The sequence below is a fragment of the Pseudophryne corroboree genome, chromosome 12 (assembly GCF_028390025.1).
Source record: "Pseudophryne corroboree isolate aPseCor3 chromosome 12, aPseCor3.hap2, whole genome shotgun sequence".
Lineage (NCBI taxonomy): Eukaryota > Metazoa > Chordata > Amphibia > Anura > Myobatrachidae > Pseudophryne > Pseudophryne corroboree.
This window is the reverse complement of record NC_086455.1, coordinates 168,724,355-168,743,459: the sequence shown is the minus strand read 5'-3', so window position 1 is coordinate 168,743,459 and position 19,105 is coordinate 168,724,355. Positions and strand designations below refer to the sequence as shown.

The 19,105-nt window shown below is 45.3% G+C and overlaps 2 protein-coding genes across 3 annotated transcripts in view; both read right to left on the bottom strand.

Annotated features, from left to right (window-relative positions):
* Positions 1-4,450, bottom strand: part of LOC134981216 (cholesterol 24-hydroxylase-like) — a 28,846-nt gene extending 24,396 nt beyond the window's left edge. Inside the window, exons 1-3 of one of the 2 annotated variants that reach the window (XM_063948470.1) lie at positions 4,192-4,450; positions 2,832-2,874; positions 2,190-2,234 (exon numbers count right to left, since the gene is read on the bottom strand). The gene's annotated coding sequence lies outside the window, so the exon portion shown is untranslated. Of the gene's footprint in view, positions 1-2,189; positions 2,235-2,831; positions 2,995-4,191 lie in introns of those variants that run through there. The other variant, XM_063948469.1, reaches the window with a different exon arrangement.
* A 6,066-nt stretch (positions 4,451-10,516) lies between these two features.
* The window catches only part of HHIPL1 (HHIP like 1), a 32,922-nt gene continuing 24,333 nt past the window's right edge, over positions 10,517-19,105 (bottom strand). Inside the window, exons 8-9 of the mRNA XM_063948468.1 lie at positions 18,844-18,926; positions 10,517-13,180 (exon numbers count right to left, since the gene is read on the bottom strand). Of these exons, the coding sequence (XP_063804538.1) occupies positions 12,549-13,180; positions 18,844-18,926 (715 nt within the window). The 3' untranslated portion in view covers positions 10,517-12,548. The remainder of the gene's footprint in view (positions 13,181-18,843; positions 18,927-19,105) is intronic.

Genomic DNA, 19,105 nt, shown 5'->3' with positions numbered 1-19,105 from the left:
TGGTTTATCACTTCCTTATGCCGTCTCCAGGTTAATACATCTGCCCCATAGACCCCTATGTGTTGTAGGATGAGATAATAGAACGGACATTAAAAGGGTGCAAAGACAACTGAGGATGTAACCTATATTATGCAAAAGGTGCGGTAATCAGATTTACTTTACTGTCAACAGACAGTCAAGAGGTCGACAGTTAATAGGGAGACGGGGTCAAAAGGTCAACATGCTTGGTTGACACAAAAATAGTCGACACGTGATTTTCTATTATTTTTAGGGTTAGTGTTAGGTGTTATGGTTAGGCACTTGGGGAGGGTAAGGCTTTGGAAGGGAATGGTTAAGGTTAGGCACTTGGGGAGGGTCAGGGTTAGGCTTTGGAAGGGAATGGTTAAGGTTAGGCACTTGGGGAGGGTCAGGGTTAGGCTTTGGAAGGGAATGGTTAAGGTTAGGCACTTGGGGAGGGTCAGGGTTAGGCTTTGGAAGAGGATGGTTAAGGTTAGGCACTTGGAGAGGGTTAGGGTTAGGCTTTGGAAGGGGATGGTTAAGGTTAGGCACTTGGGGAGGGTTAGGCTTTGGAAGGGGATGGTTAAGGTTGGCACTTGGGGAGGGTTAGGCTTTGGAAGGGGATGGTTGAGGTTAGGCACTTGGGGAGGGTTAAGGTTAGGCTTTGGAAGGGGATGGTTAAGGTTAGGCACTTGGGGAGGGTCAGGGTTAGGCTTTGGAAGGGGATGGTTAAGGTTAGGCACGTAGGGAGGGTTAGGCTTTGGAAGGGGATGGTTAAGGTTAGGCACTTGGGGAGGGTCAGGGTTAGGCTTTGGAAGGGGATGGTTAAGGATAGGCACTTGGGGAGGGTCAGGGTTAGGCTTTGGAAGGGGATGGTTAAGGTTAGGCACTTGGGGAGGGTCAGGGTTAGGCTTTGGAAGGGGATGGTTGAGGTTAGGCACTTGGGGAGGGTCAGGATTAGTCTTTGGAAGGGGATGGTTAAGGTTAGGCACTTGGGGAGGGTTAGGCTTTGGAAGGGGATGGTTAAGGTTAGGCACTTGGGGAGGGTTAGGCTTTGGAAGGGGATCGTTAAGGTTAGGCACTTGGGGAGGGTCAGGGTTAGGCTTTGGAAGGGGATGGTTAAGGTTAGGCACTTAGGGAGGGTTAGGCTTTGGAAGGGGATGGTTAAGGTTAGGTACTTGGGGAGGGTTAGGCTATGGAAGGGGATGGTTAAGGTTAGGCACTTAGGGAGGGTCAGGGTTAGTCTTTGGAAGGGGATGGTTAAGGTTAGGCACTTAGGGAGGGTTAGGCTTTGGAAGGGGATGGTTAAGGTTAGGCACTTGGGGAGGGTCAGGGTTAGGCTTTGGAAGGGGATGGTTAAGGTTAGGCACTTGGGGAGGGTCAGGGTTAGGCTTTGGAAGGGGATGGTTAAGGTTAGGCACTTGGGGAGGGTCAGGCTTTGGAAGGGGATCGTTAAGGTTAGGCACTTGGGGAGGGTTAGGCTTTGGAAGGGGATGGTTAAGGTTAGGCACTTGGGGAGGGTCAGGGTTAGGCTTTGGAAGGGGATGGTTAAGGTTAGGCACTTGGGGAGGGTTAGGCTTTGGAATGGGATGGTTAAGGTTAGGCACTTGGGGAGGGTTAGGCTATGGAAGGGGATGGTTAAGGTTAGGCACTTAGGGAGGGTTAGTCTTTGGAAGGGTATGGTTAAGGTTAGGCACTTAGGGAGGGTTAGGCTTTGGAAGGGGATGGTTAAGGTTAGGCACTTGGGGAGGGTCAGGGTTAGGCTTTGGAAGGGGATGGTTAAGGTTAGGCACTTGGGGAGGGTCAGGGTTAGGCTTTGGAAGGGGATGGTTAAGGTTAGGCACTTGGGGAGGGTCAGGGTTAGGCTTTGGAAGGGGATGGTTAAGGTTAGGCACTTGGGGAGGGTCAGGGTTAGGCTTTGGAAGGGGATGGTTAAGGTTAGGCACTAGGAGGATGGTTAGGTTTAGGATTAGGTTTAAAACTCCCCCGGAATCCCCCAAGGCAATGGCCGCTGCTCATGCGTGATCAGCGGGACCATGCAAATGCAGGAATCCAGCTTCCACTTAATGCGGGTGTTTTTTGATACATGCCACCATTAAATCGCAATGCAGAACGCTATTACAGAGTGCTCAGATCGCAATACAAATGTGATTATTGTTAAATGGGCCCATTAATGGAAGTTAGCCACTCACCTTTTCGTTTGAAATCGCAACAGACGGTCACATTCCGCCCTAATACTGAAAAAAGTGATGTACAAATTTGTCTATTAGTAGAAGAAACTTTTTTGCAAAAGTTAGAGATACGTCAAGAACACTTAAAAAAAATTACAAATTCTTTTCATTCAAGTAATGTTTAACTGAATGTACACTTTTTAAATTACTTTTGCGTTTTACTATTATGGACAGAGATTTTATCTAAGATCTAAAATAACCTACAGTATTTGTGATAATCCCTGGGGCCAAATGTAATAGTGATGGTTTCAAAAAGTGAGAGATTTGGTAAGGTTTTGCAGTTTCTTTTAAAGTGGCAATCATTTACACAGCAAGATCAACCTGGTTTTGCAGTGTAAATTATTGCCACTTTAAAAAACAACTGAAAAACCTTACCAAATCTCTCTTTCTGAAACTCTCACTCTATTACATTTGGCCCCTCCAGTTTGTCATCACACCCAAACATCCTTAGCTATCCCACATGTTTGTGTATTTTACATATGTTGTGACATTTTGTTACATCCGGTTAAATATTAGTTTCACCCAAAACAGAGAATGTCCAGGTTTGGATAGATAGATATAAATAAATAAATAAGTACTATATAAATGCAAAAGATTACTTACATGTGCACCTGTCACTGGCTGGCTCTGACGGTTCGCTTAACATCTGCAACAAATGAAGTTGGTTGTTACTTCTGCCAGCGAAGACTTGGGGGTCTATTCATGAAGCAGTGAAAAGAGCGGAGAAGTGAACCAGTGGAGAAGTTGCCCATGGCAACCAATCAGCATTGACGTAACATTTATAATTTGCATACTATACAATTGTACGGAGCAGCTGATTGGTTGCCATGGGCAACTTCTCACCAGCTTCACTTCTCCACTCTTTTCACTGCTTCATGAATAGACCTCTCGGAGACCACGCAGCCTGTATGATAAAAGTCCAGCGCATTCTCTCCATCCATGGTAAACACACTGCCCAAAGAAGTGAGACTGCCACTCCAGACCGCTAAACTGGACCAATCAATCACAGTTGCATTTTTATATTAATGTGAGGAAAAGTACATGAAAAAGCAGAATACATACAGCATACCTCCCAACTGTCCCGATTTTCGCGGGACAGTCCAGTTTTTTGGGGGCTGTCCCACCCGCGGGCCGGAGTGACCCGCGGTGGGGGGGGGGGGGGGGGGGGGCAGTTGGGAGGCTTCTGCACTCGCTGCTGCTTAGCAGCATCTATTCAGTGGAGACAGGAGGAGAGGGGGCGTGCCAGCGGCTCACGGAGCGCTGGGCATGCCCCCTCAATGACGAAAACGGGGGCGTGTCTCGCGATCGTGGGCCTTCCGTGAAGTCACGCCCCTTTTGTAGGTCACGCCCTTTTTCGGGAACGGGAGCGACTTCACGGTGCGTGTTTCCCTCTACAAGTATGGACAAAGGGGGTCATTCCGAGTTGATCGCACGTAGCAACTTTTTGCTGCCCGTGCAATCAACTCAACGCCGCCTATGGGGAAGGGCTTATTTGCATAGCAAGGCTGTGATCGCTTGTGCAGCCCTGCTATGCAAAAAAAGCTTTGTGTGGAACTAGACCAGGGTAACAGTTACTTACCCTGTGCGATCGATCCAGCGATGCAGGTCCCCGAATTGATGTCAGACATCCGCCCTCCAAACGCCTGGACACGCCTGCGTTGGACTCACCACTCCCAGAAAACGGTGAGTTGCCGCCCCGGAACGCCTTCCTGCTGTCAATCTTCTTGCGATCGCTCCAGCGATTGCTTTTTTCGTTCTTCTGGTCGTTGTCCGGCAACGGCCGTCGCTGGGCAATGACGTGCGTGCGCATTGCGGCCGCTGCGCAGGCGCAGAACCTACTCGTTTGCACTGCTGCGACAACCAGTAGCGTGCAAACGGGTCGGAATGACCCCCATAGTTGGAAGGTATACATACAGGTCAAATTATTCTAGAAATGCAGGTACTATTTCCAACACTAGGCCACCTGCTACTATAGAGCTTCCTATGGTTATCACACGTTCCTGCACTACACTGATGAGTCCTACTCAGAATGAAACAACCATCTGTAGCTTCTGTCTCTGCAATTGGACGCTACCTCTTATTGTTCTAAGAAAAGGAACTGAAAATAGTCGTAATTTAATATTTGTAAACAATCAGCAATACTTTCCGTTCAACACTAGGTGTCACTAAAACCCCCAGAGTCTAGACCATGGCAGAATCAACCTGGTTTTGGCATGTAAATGATTGGCCCCTTTAAAAAAAAACAGGAGAATTCTCCCCAAATCTCTCACTTTCTGATTCTCACACCCTATTACATTCCACCCTATATGTTAAATGAATTGTACAGTACTTATGATCAGCCATCAAACTGCTGGACTGGGACAACGACAATACAAGAGTAAGGGGAGAATTTAACGGATGGCGGGAAAAATAAAAACCACTGCGCAGGGTTTTTCCTGCAGCCCGGCGTTTTGCTATATTCTTTTTTCACGCACTCCCAGAGCAAAATCGTTATTTTAAGGAAAAATCACCGGGACTTGCTGTGGCACCTTGGTGGCACAGCCCACTCCCCCTCCCACCCCAATCCAGTTAGCTTAATTAGTCAGTAAATACTCACCTTCCGAAGCGGTGTCTTTTTCCTCCAGCGCCATGTTGCTGACTTCTGCAGCAGTGGTGTGTGAGGTGTACGTGTGTCTGTGAGTGTGTGTGTTTGTGACCCCCGGTGTGTGTGTGACATCCCCCCTGTGTGAATGTCATCCTCCACGGAGGCAGCAGTTGGGATAACTACATCTCCCAGCAGCCACGAAACCTCCCAGCAGCCCCCTTCACAGTGTAAAGATGGAGGAGAAACCACCAGAGGCGTGCCGCAAGGTTTTCAGTGCTGAAAACCCTGAAAGCATTTATTTTTTTATTGGGTACCCCCCGTATTCCAAAATTGGGCACAAGGTTCACAAGGATTATTACTATACCTCATGCCCAATTGAATTCCCCCTTAATAACGGGCTATACCACAATTATTATTTTTTTTAACACATCCCTTCCCAAAAAAAAAAAATTCCTGTTTTTGCACGAAAACACACAGGATCCGGGATAAATTCCTGAATCCATGTTTTTAATGTTTGTGGCCACAACTTATTGAATTCGCCCCTATGGGGTCTATGTAACTAGGCCTTGGTGAGAGATCAGTGAAGAGGGATAAAGTACCAACCAACCAGCTCCTAATTTTTTAAACACAGCCTATAACATGACAGTTAGCGGCTGATTAGCCGGTACTTGTGGTGTTTTGGTTAAGATTTCCTTCATCAGAGGAATTAGGGATTACAGCCAAGGCATTAGGTTTGGCATTTCTTATTCCTGGCCAGAACATGATGACCAAGCTGAACCGAGACAACAGTGATAATGTCGATATTATCTTAGACCGTAAAGCTATACCTCTAAATACACTTTTACCGTTGAGCCGCAATGGCCGCTAGACTGAATACACGTGCTACGCACTTTGTACGCTATTTGCGTACAGAGTCCCGCACGTGGTACGTACTTGGCGTACACACGCCGCGCTGAGTGTACAGAGTACACACAGCGTGAGCACACACAATTGATAACCTTCAAACCTTGTTAATGATACAATGCAATGATATGATTACACTTTAAACCCTTAGCAGCAAAGTACTGCAACGATGTTATACCTTAAACCTTAAGTAGCGCTGACGGTATAAAGTACCCGCAGTGCGTACACCTTATCAATGCTTATACACCTTATACAGATTAATACTTTAAAACCCTTGCAGGAAAGTGAAAACACAACACTGATTTGTAGTTGCAACCACAGGGTTCTAAGGCCACAGTGGATTAATTCCAAAAGGTAAAACAACACAAATCATACACTACAGGCTAACAAGTAAATCTAAACAGAGTAATGGCTACAGAGAATGTACATACGTGAGAATGTTCGCAAGCGCAACCCGGCCGGTCCTCCGCTGGTCATACAGATAGCGTTCAGAGTCTTCTGACCGGCCGGGCAACAATGGGCTTTTTATACACAACATGCATACACAATACAATGGTCACTGTAATCTCATTGTCCATTGGACACATTACAGAAGAGGTCATAGGTGGATTTGAAAGGGTGGGTGATGTCTTTCCCCAACTGCTCTTGTGGGTGGTATCCTCTGGATTCCCGCTGCATACATAATGTACAGTAAATACAGTTAATGTTCATATTCTGCTTCTGCACATAACTATACGCAGGAACATGCGATCTTTCTCTAACCAACAGAATGTTACCCTCAAAATACCCTACAGCTGGATACTAGACATCACCTTCCAACCTTTATCTGACCCTTCCTATCATGCAAAGGCGAATCCCTTAGTCCAGGAACTGTTTAAACTATTAATACTCGCTGACATGGTCTAGGGGAGCTATATCTACAATGTACACTATTTGGGTTAAATATGTAATGTTCTAATAACCCTCTATGCGTTCACAAACTCTACCGTAAATGCGCATACCACGCGCTAAGGCGCATGGCCGTGAAAAGCTCCGTTACGCAAATTGCGGATATGCGCACGCACGGCAGACTGAGTGCACGCGCAGCGGGCATGTGCATGTGGTTAGTAAAAGGCATATGCATTACAATATTTTTCGACTTTAACAACAGTGACCATCTATCTTGACAGGGGTTAAGTCATTCAGAAGTCTGCAAGCTCTTGTGGACCACAGATGGTAACTGGTTAAGGAGCATCATCAAGAGAGGTCTCCATTCCTCCAAAGCTAGCATAATAGCCAGAGGTTTGCTTGTTAACCCACAGCATCTAACCTCTACTAAGGAGGACGTATTGAGGGGGGTTCCTACAAGGATGACATTGAGATAGGACCGCACAGAGGAGGCATCATCTTCTAAATAACAGTGCAAGATATGATCCAGGTGTGAGGATTGGTGCGATACAAAGGCTTTTTTTTTTCTTTAGTGTTGGAAAGTTTGCTCTATATCCACAGGCCATACTTTAGGTTTGGCAGACGTCAGAATATGTAAGAAGTGTTGCCAAGGTGGAGTAACCCTTAGTGAATAGCTTGTAATAATTAGCGAACTCAAGATTGCATGGAGTTGCTTTTAAACCATGCTCAATTCTCAGTGGATTTCAGTTTCTCAGGCACCATCTGGAGGCCAATAGATATTCCAGGAACATCACTGCAGTTTGTTGAAACAGGCATTTCCGGAATTTACAGTGCAAAGTCTCCCAAAGACGGGTGAGAACATTTATATACCGGTTTTGTGGTATCAAAATATCATCTAGGGAGATCTAGATGATCATCATTTTGTATGGAAGGTCTCCTATAATCTTAAAGAAATATCTGCACGTGGATGGTTCACAGATATAGCAAAGGTCGGAATCACCGGTAAATGGCTCGCCAATGGTAGGATGCCCCCAGGTGTGTGCGGCACATGTAATTAGTGTGCGCACCAATGGGAATCTAGAGATGGATACTCCACACCACCGGAGTGGCTTGCTGTGCACTTTCATGTCCTCAATCCCCCTCTCATCATCATTTTACCTATTTCCTCCTATATTTTGTTCCACCCGGGATGCAGTCATCGGGATAAATTTACTAAGGTGGGAGGTTTTTTTTTTAGAACTGGTGATGTTGCTCCTAGCAACCAATCAGATTCTACGTAAAATTTATCTAGTTGCTTCTAGAAGATAATAGATAGACTCTGATTGGTTGCGATGGGCAACATCACCAGTTCTAAAAAAAACCTCCCACCTTAGTAAATTGAACCCATCGTCTCATTACACGAGTCAACAGAAGTGTTTTGTCAACATTCTAATCATGTTGACATGTCATCAGTGTCAACGAGGTCAACGTGCCAAGCATGTGAACCTTCTGATCATACTGACATTACGAATGGCAACAAAATATAGCCAACCCATCCCACCCAGACTGCCCCACATTATAATACTCCCCAGCCCATCACTTACCCATGACCTGGACAGCGCCCCCTCCTGCTTCCACACAGTAGTGCCCCCGTTTATCATCTTCTTCTCATCTGGTGTGCTCATAATTGAGGAGCGAAGAAATTGTTACATCTTGGGGAGAATTATGAAATCTTGTAGAGTGATAAAGTACCAACCAATCAGCTCCTAACCATCATTTATCAAACAGCCTGTAACATGGCAGTTAGGAGCTGATTGGCTGACACGCTCTCTCCACTTTCTCTCTCCCAAGGTTTGATACATCTGTGAGTAGCAATATACTCACTGACATAGTCAGCTCATTGGAATGTTGGTGGCAACGGTAATTTTGTCCACGCTCAGCACACTACGTGCACTTACCTGTACTGACCTACAGTTAGATGTCAGACCAGATAAAAATGCAACGATTAAAGAAAATCCACCTTGCAAACGCGCATTGTTTTGGGCCATATTCAGAGTTGTGCACAAACCCAATGAGCCCCCGGGTCTGCATCTTCTGATGCAGCCTCCGGGTCCATGATGAGCTGCTCCGCCGGTAATTCTGAGAAAGCTGAGGACAAGGATCGCGATGGTTATCGGAGGCTGCGCCTCACACAGGAGGCATCTTTTCCTACAGATACCTCATGCTGCATTAGCATATTTCAGCATTGCTGCTGCATACAAAGACTTAGCAGCGATGACCACTGCGTTTCTCTATGAATCAGGCCCTTTGAGATGAGCTAATGTTATACTGGTGCCCACTGCTTATTAGGGTGGCTAGCCAGGGGCATTCAAGTGTAATTTCAAAGCACAGCAGACGCTGAGGCATCACTCCCTCTACAGATGCATTCAAATTTGACACACAGTGCATACAGGCAACTCACAAAACTGACGATTGTGCACTGGTTATAGCTCTATGCCAGGCATGTCCAAACTGCGGCCCTCCAGCTGTTGTGAAACTACATATCCCAGCAGGCCCTGAAACAGTTTTGCTGTCAGAGAATCCTAAAGCTGTGTCAGGGCATGCTGGGATGTGTCGTTTCTCAACAGCTGGAGGGCCGCAGTTTGGACAAGCCTGCTCTATGCATACTTGCCTACTTTTTCTTGCTCCTTTCCTGGTGAAACTAACCACTTTGGGGGGCAGGGAAGAACTCTCACGTCACTACCCTCCGACCCAGCAGCGGGAAAATTCTGCATATTGCAAATCCGTGCATAAGGGGCGAGGCTAAAATGGTGCCATTTGCGTCCTTTTAGCCACGCCCACTCCATACATACCCGCAACTCCAGATATGATCTTCCCATCCTGACCACTTCACTAGGAAGTGGAAGGGTGCAAGTAAGTAAGTGTGTCTCTTCCTGGGTTGCGGGGGAATAACAGAAAAATTTGGGAGTCTCCCGCACCTTCCAGGAAAGTAGGTAAATATGGGCTCTATGTACTGAGCTCCGGAGAGAGATAAAGTGGAGAGAGATAAAGTACCAGCCAATCAGCTCCTAACTGCCATGTTACAGGCTGCGTTTGAAAAATAACAGTTATGAGCTGATTGGTTGGTAATTTATCACCGTCCACTTTTTCTCTATATAAAGGATTAGTACGAGGACCCCTAAGTCTATAATGCTAGAATTAAACTTAAACAAAATCTTGAGATACTTGTGACTCAAAATATCAAAATACAGTTACAACTATATATATAAAACTTATATTGACTACGTGAAAGTCAGCATTGCATGCAGCACTGAATCTGGGTCAGTAAATCTAGTGAATCATGGACGCCTAAAAATCTCAGCAGAACTAGATCTAGGTCGCGGAAACCTATGGGGAAATGTGTATGGAAACAAAACAAACCTAAACAAAAAGTATTGAATAATCTTGTTTGCCCAGATAAAACAAATGGACTCCGCAGCAGCTGGTGCAATGTCTGATTGTTAAACTGCGATACAGAGGTCTCTAGAAGCGGGAAGAGCAGCAAAAACGCTGACAAAACAACTCAAATGAAAATAACTTAAAAATAGCTATTTATAATGTGTAAATAATTAAGTAATGTGCCCTTGCTGTGTAAATTTTTTTTTTTTCAAATAACGTAAAAACGTAGCAAAAAAAAAAAAAAAAAAAAAAAAAAAAGGTTTGTCACGATTCATGTCCACAACATTAACTGTACGGATTTTGGTGCAAGTTGTCATTGAACTTTAAAATCGCACTCTTGTCCTTTTTGGAATCCATAGCACTTCTTTTCCATGTTACAGTATTAATCTCTGTTTCATAAATAAGTGCAGATCTGAGCAGTTCTACTTTTGCGATCAGAAGATAAAAACAAAAAACAAACAGGTGCAATTATCATGTTTTAATTAGTAAAAACTAAATTGAAATCAAATCACAATATTATTAACATTTGTAAAAATAAGTGTTTTCTTTAACTTAAGACATTAACCAATTAAAAAGTTAATTACACTTAATTTCTTTGCCCAGTATTATGAATGTCATTTTGCCCTGGGTATGCTTTACCATATATCGGTTAATTAAAATATACCAAAAAATGTTTTTAAAGACCTTAATTAAACACCAAAATAACAAAAGCACAAAATTAATCTAAGCGATGTTGTACCTTAATTTGTGAACAATGAAACTGCAGCCAGTTCACTACGGGCGGGATGTATCTCGTGTCGCATTTGAATGCGAAACATCCTACCATTTACTGCATACATAGCGGCATTCACTAGCACCCGTGTGCCTGAGGATTTGTGATAATTAAAGCAAAGGACAGGTCTTCTGATAAGGGGGGGTCATTCAGAGTTGATCGCTAGCTGCCGTTTTTTGCAGCGTAGCAATCTGGCTAAAAATCGGCTGTTCAGCGCATGCGTATGGGCCGCAGTGCGTACGTGCTAAGTACTTTCACACAAAACTATGCAGTTTCACACAAGGTCGAGCGACGCTTTTTAGTCGCTCTGCTGATCGGTGAGTGATTGACCGTTTTCCAGGAGTGTGCTAAAAAACGCAGGCGTGCCTGGGGAAACGGGGGAGTGGCTGGCCGAACGCAGGGCGTGTATGTGACGTCAAAACAGGAACTAAATAGTCTGCAGAGATCGCAAGGTAGGAGTAGGTCTGCAGCTACTCTGAAACTGCATGAAAAGATTTTCGAGCAGTTCTGCTAACCTTTCGGTCGCACTTCTGCTAAGCTAAGATACACTCCCAGAGGGTGGCGGCTTAGCGTTTGCACTGCTGCTAAAAGCAGCTAGCGAGCGATCAACTCGGAATTAGGGCCAAGAGCTGGCCATTGCGATAGGAGGACTTCCAGCCATTTTCCGGAGCTTGATACATATGGGAAATGTAGTCAAATCTCTAAACAGCAGTTTTGACTTTATTTTGCTGTTAGTACATCCCGCCCTAACTCATAAATATCATTGGTCAGTCGCATCATCAACTCAGGGTCACGGAGAGTAAGAAATTGCCTAAGGCTCCAAGATGTTCAAGGCTCAGGGCAACAGGCGAACTGGTAAACTAGACCTTCCCTGGTGTACATTCAGGTGTATGACTGTGCAAGGAGTGAGATGCTCACTGTCCATGCTCATAGTAGCCTAAATACTGCCTGGTGCGTCTTTAGACATACTCTCCTACGCACCATCAAAACCAGGTTGAGTTTCCACTCCTGTGTTTGGCCTCCTACATAAGCGGTTGAGAGCTTGCTAACATGCCTGCAATGCTCCATAACTTGTCCATACGATGGACCATCAGCATGCCCTAGTCACCGCCCAATACTTATCCAAGACATTTCCGATACCGTGCGCCTCTATCTCAACTGCGCCTTTGTCCGTACACTCTGTGTACACACATGCACTATACGTGTTTTTAGAGATTTTTGTTTGTGCATGCGCAGTAGCTATATATATAAAAAAAAAAAAAAAAAGCTCATCTCCTTGTACAAATCGACACTGCATGCAACTGTGAATCAGGCCATCCACCATCGATAGTTAGCAATTACTGATGTTCTTATGGCAACATGAAACATCTGTGGCTCATCCTCAATGGTGAGTGCCCGCTATACTCAAGCTCCGAATGTGCATGGGCAAAACATCAATAGTTCAATCATCAATGGGTTCTTTCTAGTGAATTATTAAGCTACATTCTCAAGAACATTGGTTCAGCCCACAAACTGGCAGCCTCTGGGGTGTGTACGTTTCTACGAACAGGCTCAAAGCCAAGTCTCTTATATTTACATCATGTTGATTTAAAAAAATAGATTAGTTTAACTATATACAGCTAATTTAGAGGATGTAAACTGGTGCCATCATTATTAGTGCAAAACCCTAGGAACATCCTCTAATAGCTCAAATTGGTATTTTAATAAAAAAATATTTGTGGTGTATAACTAGGACCTTCTGGGACCTTTACTGCCATCAATTTTCTGATTGTTCTTTGTGGCTACAGATTACTCCAGCGTCTTCTTGGTGATTACAGTTGTGTTTGCCGATCTCCTTGTGTTTACAGTCCAGTAGTGTCTTCTCCTTCCCGGTACAGTCAACATCATCGAGAAGGATCCGAAGATTCCGTCCTTCCCCGAACTCTCCTTGCTTGGCGGCTTTTACAACAATTGGGAACCCTAACTGGCGACACACCACTGTTGCCGCCTTGGTGTTCCACAAGTCATCACAAACTGTTCCCCACTCTCCATTGATGAAGATCTCCACCCTCCCACGGTCAGGTCTCTGGCCATTTGCCAGCCGCACCGCACCATTCCGTACTTCTGAAGAGCTTTGCTTGGAATCTCCACCGCCATGTTTACTCTTCTTCCTATTACCTCTCTTCTCGCTGCTCTTACCACCTTTCTTTGGCTTTGGGGGTTTTGTTGAGGTTGGCCTGGCGGTGGTGGGGACAGGCTTTTTCTCACCTTGCATGAGCTTTAGTAGCTGCTCCACCCAATCTGGTGTCATACTTGGAGGCGGCTGAGCAGTACCCCTGGGCCGCCCTGAAGGCTTTGACGTAGGCTTAACCTTTTGACGCTTAGTGGGAGCGGTTTTTAGGATTAATTCTGTGAGGGAAAAAATAAAATAAAAAGTTGGATGCATGGACCTTGCTTCGTACATAGGGTTTATAAAACAATCTTTCTTCCTGCACCTGTTTTGCAATAAGTTAAAATTCCAGCTACTTGAGAAACGTATTCACAGCCTAAATACTTTGCGCTGGCATTAACATTTGATCTGATTAAGTAAGGTTTGTACCAGCGCTTCAAAACTGGATACACGGACATATTTACGTACATATATATTATATATATATATTTAAACTTCTAGAGACGTTCTTTTTTCCTTTACCTATGAACTGAAATGTTCTGAAAAGGTATTATAAAGATTTTAATGATGACAAAAAATTTTTTATGGCTACACTCTATGATCACATATAGTACAGATATGATTATGCAAAAATAAATCAGAAACCTAAGCAAATGATAAATAAAAAAATATATTTTTTTTTAATGATTTTTATTTAACCGTTAAAAGTTAAATTTGTTCTTATTGACATTAACAGCATCTGAACCGTTTCTCCCGGTACAGTTGATCGCTCTGTAACCGAGATGGCTGTAATTGCGCAGTAATGGGCAGGGTTTGGTAATACCTGATCACTTCACTCACAGATACTATTGTGTACTGGTAGGTACACGGTAGGTAGGGGTGGTGTGCACATCGGGTCCTGGGTGTGGCCAGTCATACCGTAATGTTGGATGCCACCTCCTTGTCAGCTAAATTACTGGTGATGTTGGCGATCTAATTAGTCACTCTTGATAAAGTCAGAGAGCGGGCCACTGAGTGACTTCCGTTCACATCACACCGTAATTAGCCCCGCCCCTGAGGAGCTGTGGGACAGGATGACATGACATATAGTCTGTAAATCTTTGTGGGTAGACACCTTAATGCAACTTACTGTGCATGCCACGGATGGTAGGGCTGGTATCGTTTTTAATCCATACTTACCTACGGTCCCGCAACATATTGGAGTCTACAGAACCTCAGGTTGCTCTACTGGACCCCAGGAACAGTAGGAAAGTCTACCGCAATCAGCTCTCCTCTGGCCACTCCCTGCCGTCCAGGCAGCTTGATGACGTGTTTCGCTCTGCATAGCAAAACGCGTGGCACCACTTTACAATGCTGGGTATTGCAGCTATACATTGAAGGGGGTGAGCCAACAATAATGCAATCATAGTGCCACACCTCTTTAACCCCTCATTGTTGCCCCCTTTCTCGTTAAAATTGGCTTCCTGATGCTTTGTGTGAATGCAGTGCCTGACTGGCATCCATAACACATACCTCTCTTCACTCCAATCTATCCGTAATGCTGCTGCCCGTCTCATCTTCCTCACCAAACGCACTACGTCCACCTCCCCTCTCCTACAAGCCCTTCACTGGCTTCCCTTCCCCTTTAGAATCCACACTCACTTACAAAGCCCTCACCCACTCCTCTCCCAGTTACATCTCTGACCTTATCTCCCTTTACTCTTCCGCCCGTCCCCTTCGCTCTGCTAATGCACGCCGCCTCTCCTGTCTTCTGATTACTTCCTCCCACTCCTACCTCCAAGATTTTGCACATGCTGCTCCCTTTTTCTGGAATTTTCTCTCTCTCTCCCCCTCAGACTCTCCACCTCTCTACAAAACTTCAAGCGGGCTCTCAAGACCCACTTCCTACTCAAACCCAGCCAAATCTCATCCTAAGCCTTCTGTGGCCCATGCTCACTTTCTTCCCCACCTGTGTCACCCCTGTCTGTCTGCCCCTCCCCTTTAGAATGTAAGCTCTCACGAGCAGGGCCCTCTTCCCTCATGTGCTTTTACGTCTCTTACTTAACTTATCTTCTTTTCAATACTTCCTTTGATGGCACCAAATCTTTCGGTTTTCTGCCGCACTAATACTTATTTCAGTGCCGTTTACTGACGCAGCTAGGTTTATATACCCTGTACTTGTCCTATATTGTATTGAACGGTAAGTCACTGTCTTCATGTTTTGCTGATTTGTTTACTCTGTAATTGGGAGCTGTGGATCCCATGTGACACCATATAAATAATGGATAATAATAATAATATTATATAGATGGAGGACAGCAATTAAGCTTTTTGGCAATTAAAAAAAAAAAAAAAGTACACACCCACATGGCTAGCTTATACATTACCTTGTGGTGGGAATAAATGTGCACAGAAAATGTAAGGTTAGTATCCCTGTAACTTGGTAGGTATCTATGGAAAACAGTTACATTTTTTAATATAATAACTACAACTCCATGTTCATTTTTTTAGCTGTTGGTAAAATACAATGTTCAGTGTAACGCAGACATTACTGGACCCGCCCCTGTATAGGAATAAACCAATCGCCACAGTGAAATTCTACAGCGCACATCTGCCAGCCCGTCAGTCACACTGTGTCTGCTCTGTTAGAAATCCCCTTTTCCCTTCTAAGGCTGCAGAAAAAAACCCAATGATCAACATATTTTCTTAAGACTCTAAACCAGCGGTTATTTAATGTATATCATTCAGCTCCAAATTACCCGTCCTTTTACACTTTGTGTGTGTTTATTAGGGAGCCCCCACCCTGGCAGTATAACAGATACGCACTGCCAGGCACTTATAAATGATTAGTGGTGCTCAGGTTACGCCTCTTCTCCATAGGACAGTGAATTGTTATGCACAGATACGGATAATGCCAGCACGTCAATTGGGCATGAGACCCACAGAGCTGGCACCTACATCTACCAGGCTTAAGGGACCACGGAATCATTTTATTTGTACAAATCAGATGAATATATCTTTTCCAGCGTGGCCCAAATGCTGCACTTCTGCTCCCGGCTTTCCGCTCGGTCACCTGTGAATAACGTGCACCCTGCGAGTGCTGATTCAGGTACGGATGCCTGCGTCACCCAGTTACACAGCGGCCCTGGTGCTGGTCATTGTGCATGTAGATCACTAGAATAAAGATGATCCTATGGAAAAGATCTTCGTTGCCAAGACAACCAATTCAGCTCGGGGAACTATTCTCCGAGCAGCGGTGACCTACATACGCCAATGGCCACAGGATCAGAGGTAACTTCTTTCTGCAAACGTCTGCTGTAACAAAACCCGGGCTGAAGGCAGCGGAACAAAGCTCACATCGCCATGAGAAGCAGTAGAGCGAAGAGTTGAGGAATAGAGAAGTGTTTTATAGTGAACACAATAAACGGGGAACTGGGAACGACATTACTGTGCGCTCTGTAAACTATTACACACAGGGGTATATTCAATTGACGTCGAAAGCTGCCGTCCGTCGAAAAGACGGCAGTGTTAGACTTTTTTAGGTCGGAAGGGATTCCAACCTATTCAATATATTTGACAAGTCGAGGAATTCGACTTGTCGAAAAGCACGTGGATCGGCGGAATAGCTGCCGATCCACGTGCTTGTGTCGAAAACGGGGCCAAAACCGACAGGTTTTGGCCCCCTTTTCGACCATCTCAGCCTGACATAAAAAAATGTCGGACTGAGATGTGGGACCCAGAGGAGGAGAGGGGGAAGGGGGGTGCGGGGAGACGGGGGACAGCCGCGGGCATACAGGGGAGAGCAGCGCTACAAGCACAGCGCTGCAGCAGGATGTCACACAGCCGCGCCACTCACGGCAGCGTCCACCCCGCTCCAGTAAGTGAGATCACGCTTGCTGGAGCTGGGTGGACACTGCCGTGAGGTTGGACGGCTGTGTGACATCCTCCTGCAGCGCTACTGTAGCGCTGATCTCCTCCGTCTGCCCGCGGCTCCCCCCCTTCCCTCTCCTCCTCTGGGTTCCTCATCTCAATTCGACTTTTTAAAAGTCGAATTGAGATGAGATTTGAATAGGGGTTGTCGGATCCATTCCAACAAATGCATGTCGGAATGGATCCGTCCCTAATTGAATATACCGCACAGTCTGCCATTTGTCAAGCAGCCTCAGTCTAAAGCAGCACACAGATCCAAAGTTTTATGCAAGATTGCAAGCTCTTCAGGAAAGAGCCATCTCTCTATTGTGACTGGAGGGGAAATGTACTAAGCCTTGGAGAGAGATAAAGTAGCGGCCAATCAGAGTTAAATGAACAAAAACATAGGGCGAGTTTAGAGCTAGCTGCACATTTCATCCAAGTGCGGGAATTGTAGCTGAGAAAAACCACGTTCCACTGCGAGACGGAGAAATGCAAACACCACTTTGTATGCAGGGTAAATACTACAGGCTGCCCGTACTACAGACCGGCTGTAACTGTGGAGCTAGGCTAAGCTGTGCCCCATCCCCCCACACAACTCTAATACTCCCCGTATTCAATCACCAGTGATGTGTGGCCGCGCACTTCTCCCCTGATTACCGTACATCATGAATGCAGATATTCTTGTACACTTCCATCTGCACTGCTGGCGATTGTGAGGAGTCAGAGTAAGAGTCAGAGAGCTGCCATCTTGTCCCCATCACCACTGAAAATATGTGTTTTACATCTCTCCTCTCCCTTCAACACCAAGCCATTTCCCCCCCCTCCCCCCACCCATGTGTGGTAACAGGCGCATTTCGCACCCCTACTTGATGTTAAAGCCCCAAGCGGCTTCCATGTCACATTGCTGTCCCTTTCCACTTTCCTCTCGTGGGGTCCAGTAATGAGCTGACTCGAGAATCCAATATAACAATTTATAGGGAAGACTGAAAAGGAAATCTACAAATACCAAAATTACCCTCGCCAGAGTTTTTTCTAAATGGTTTATAGAAAATGATTTGAGACGTTTGTTACGACTCCAATACAGGTATATTTATAATAACCTGAAATGGAACGATAATCCCTGTGTAGGTGTCATCTCTGTCCCATCTTCTGCAGAAAAGTTCCTCTTTTTTTCCCTTCCAAAAACTCTAAAAACACACAGTGCTGATCTTACCATCAAAGTTGTCAATTTATAACGATAAGGGTCGGTCAGTTCCGTACATTGGTGGTAATTCCAAGTTGATCGCAGCAGGAAATTTTTTTAGCAGTTGGGCAAAACCATGTGTATTGCAGGGGAGGCAGATGTAACATGTGCAGAGAGAGTTGGATTTGGGTGGGGTGTGTTCAAACTGAAATCTAAATTGCAGTGTAAAAATAAAGCAGCCAGTATTTACCCTGCACAGAAACAAAATAACCCACCCAAATCTAACTCTCTGCACATGTTACATCTGCCCCACCTGCAGTGCACATGGTTTTGCCCAACTGCTAACAAACTTGCTGCTGCGATCAACTCGGAATGACCCCCATTAACTGGAATGTGAATGGAAAGGTCGGTGGATTTTATGCTCCGAGCAAACTTAAGATCACATCGTTTTCTAAATTCTGGGAGGGGGTGGGTTGTCTGTGGGGGAGTTTGGCCTTGGGTCTTACGAAGACCACCCTAGCTGAAAGACATGATCTGACACATTGCTTATACTTCTATCAATACTGACCCTTTTTTCCCGTTATTATCTGGACCTATACGTGGCCAATGAGCCCAGCCCTCCCCTGCCCAAGTGACAGAGGCCAGCCTCCCCGCGCTCAGTGTCAGGATCTCTGGGAGCAGATAGTACTACGGAGGAAGTATCATTTACAGTGGGAGTTCCACCACCATATATACTGTATACTGTCGAACTGATGGAGATCACCAAATTCTTAATAACAAAATATAAATCCAATATCACAGATTTTTGTGAGAATGATCACAACTTACTTTCTTTCGCTACAAACGGAATAGTGGCAGATTTCGTCTTGACCGGTACTGGCTGGTAGCGGCATTTGCCGGGCGGTGCCCTCCTGCAGAGACGGAGAGAATTTATTAGACGTGACAATCTGAGAACGAAAAGGAGCTTTTGGGATATCGGCTGTTACTTACAGAGATCTGCATATTGGGGCTAATTCAGACCTGATCGGTGCTGTGCGAACATGCACAGCACCGATCAGGTCTGAAGTGCGCCAGCGCATGGCAGACAGCT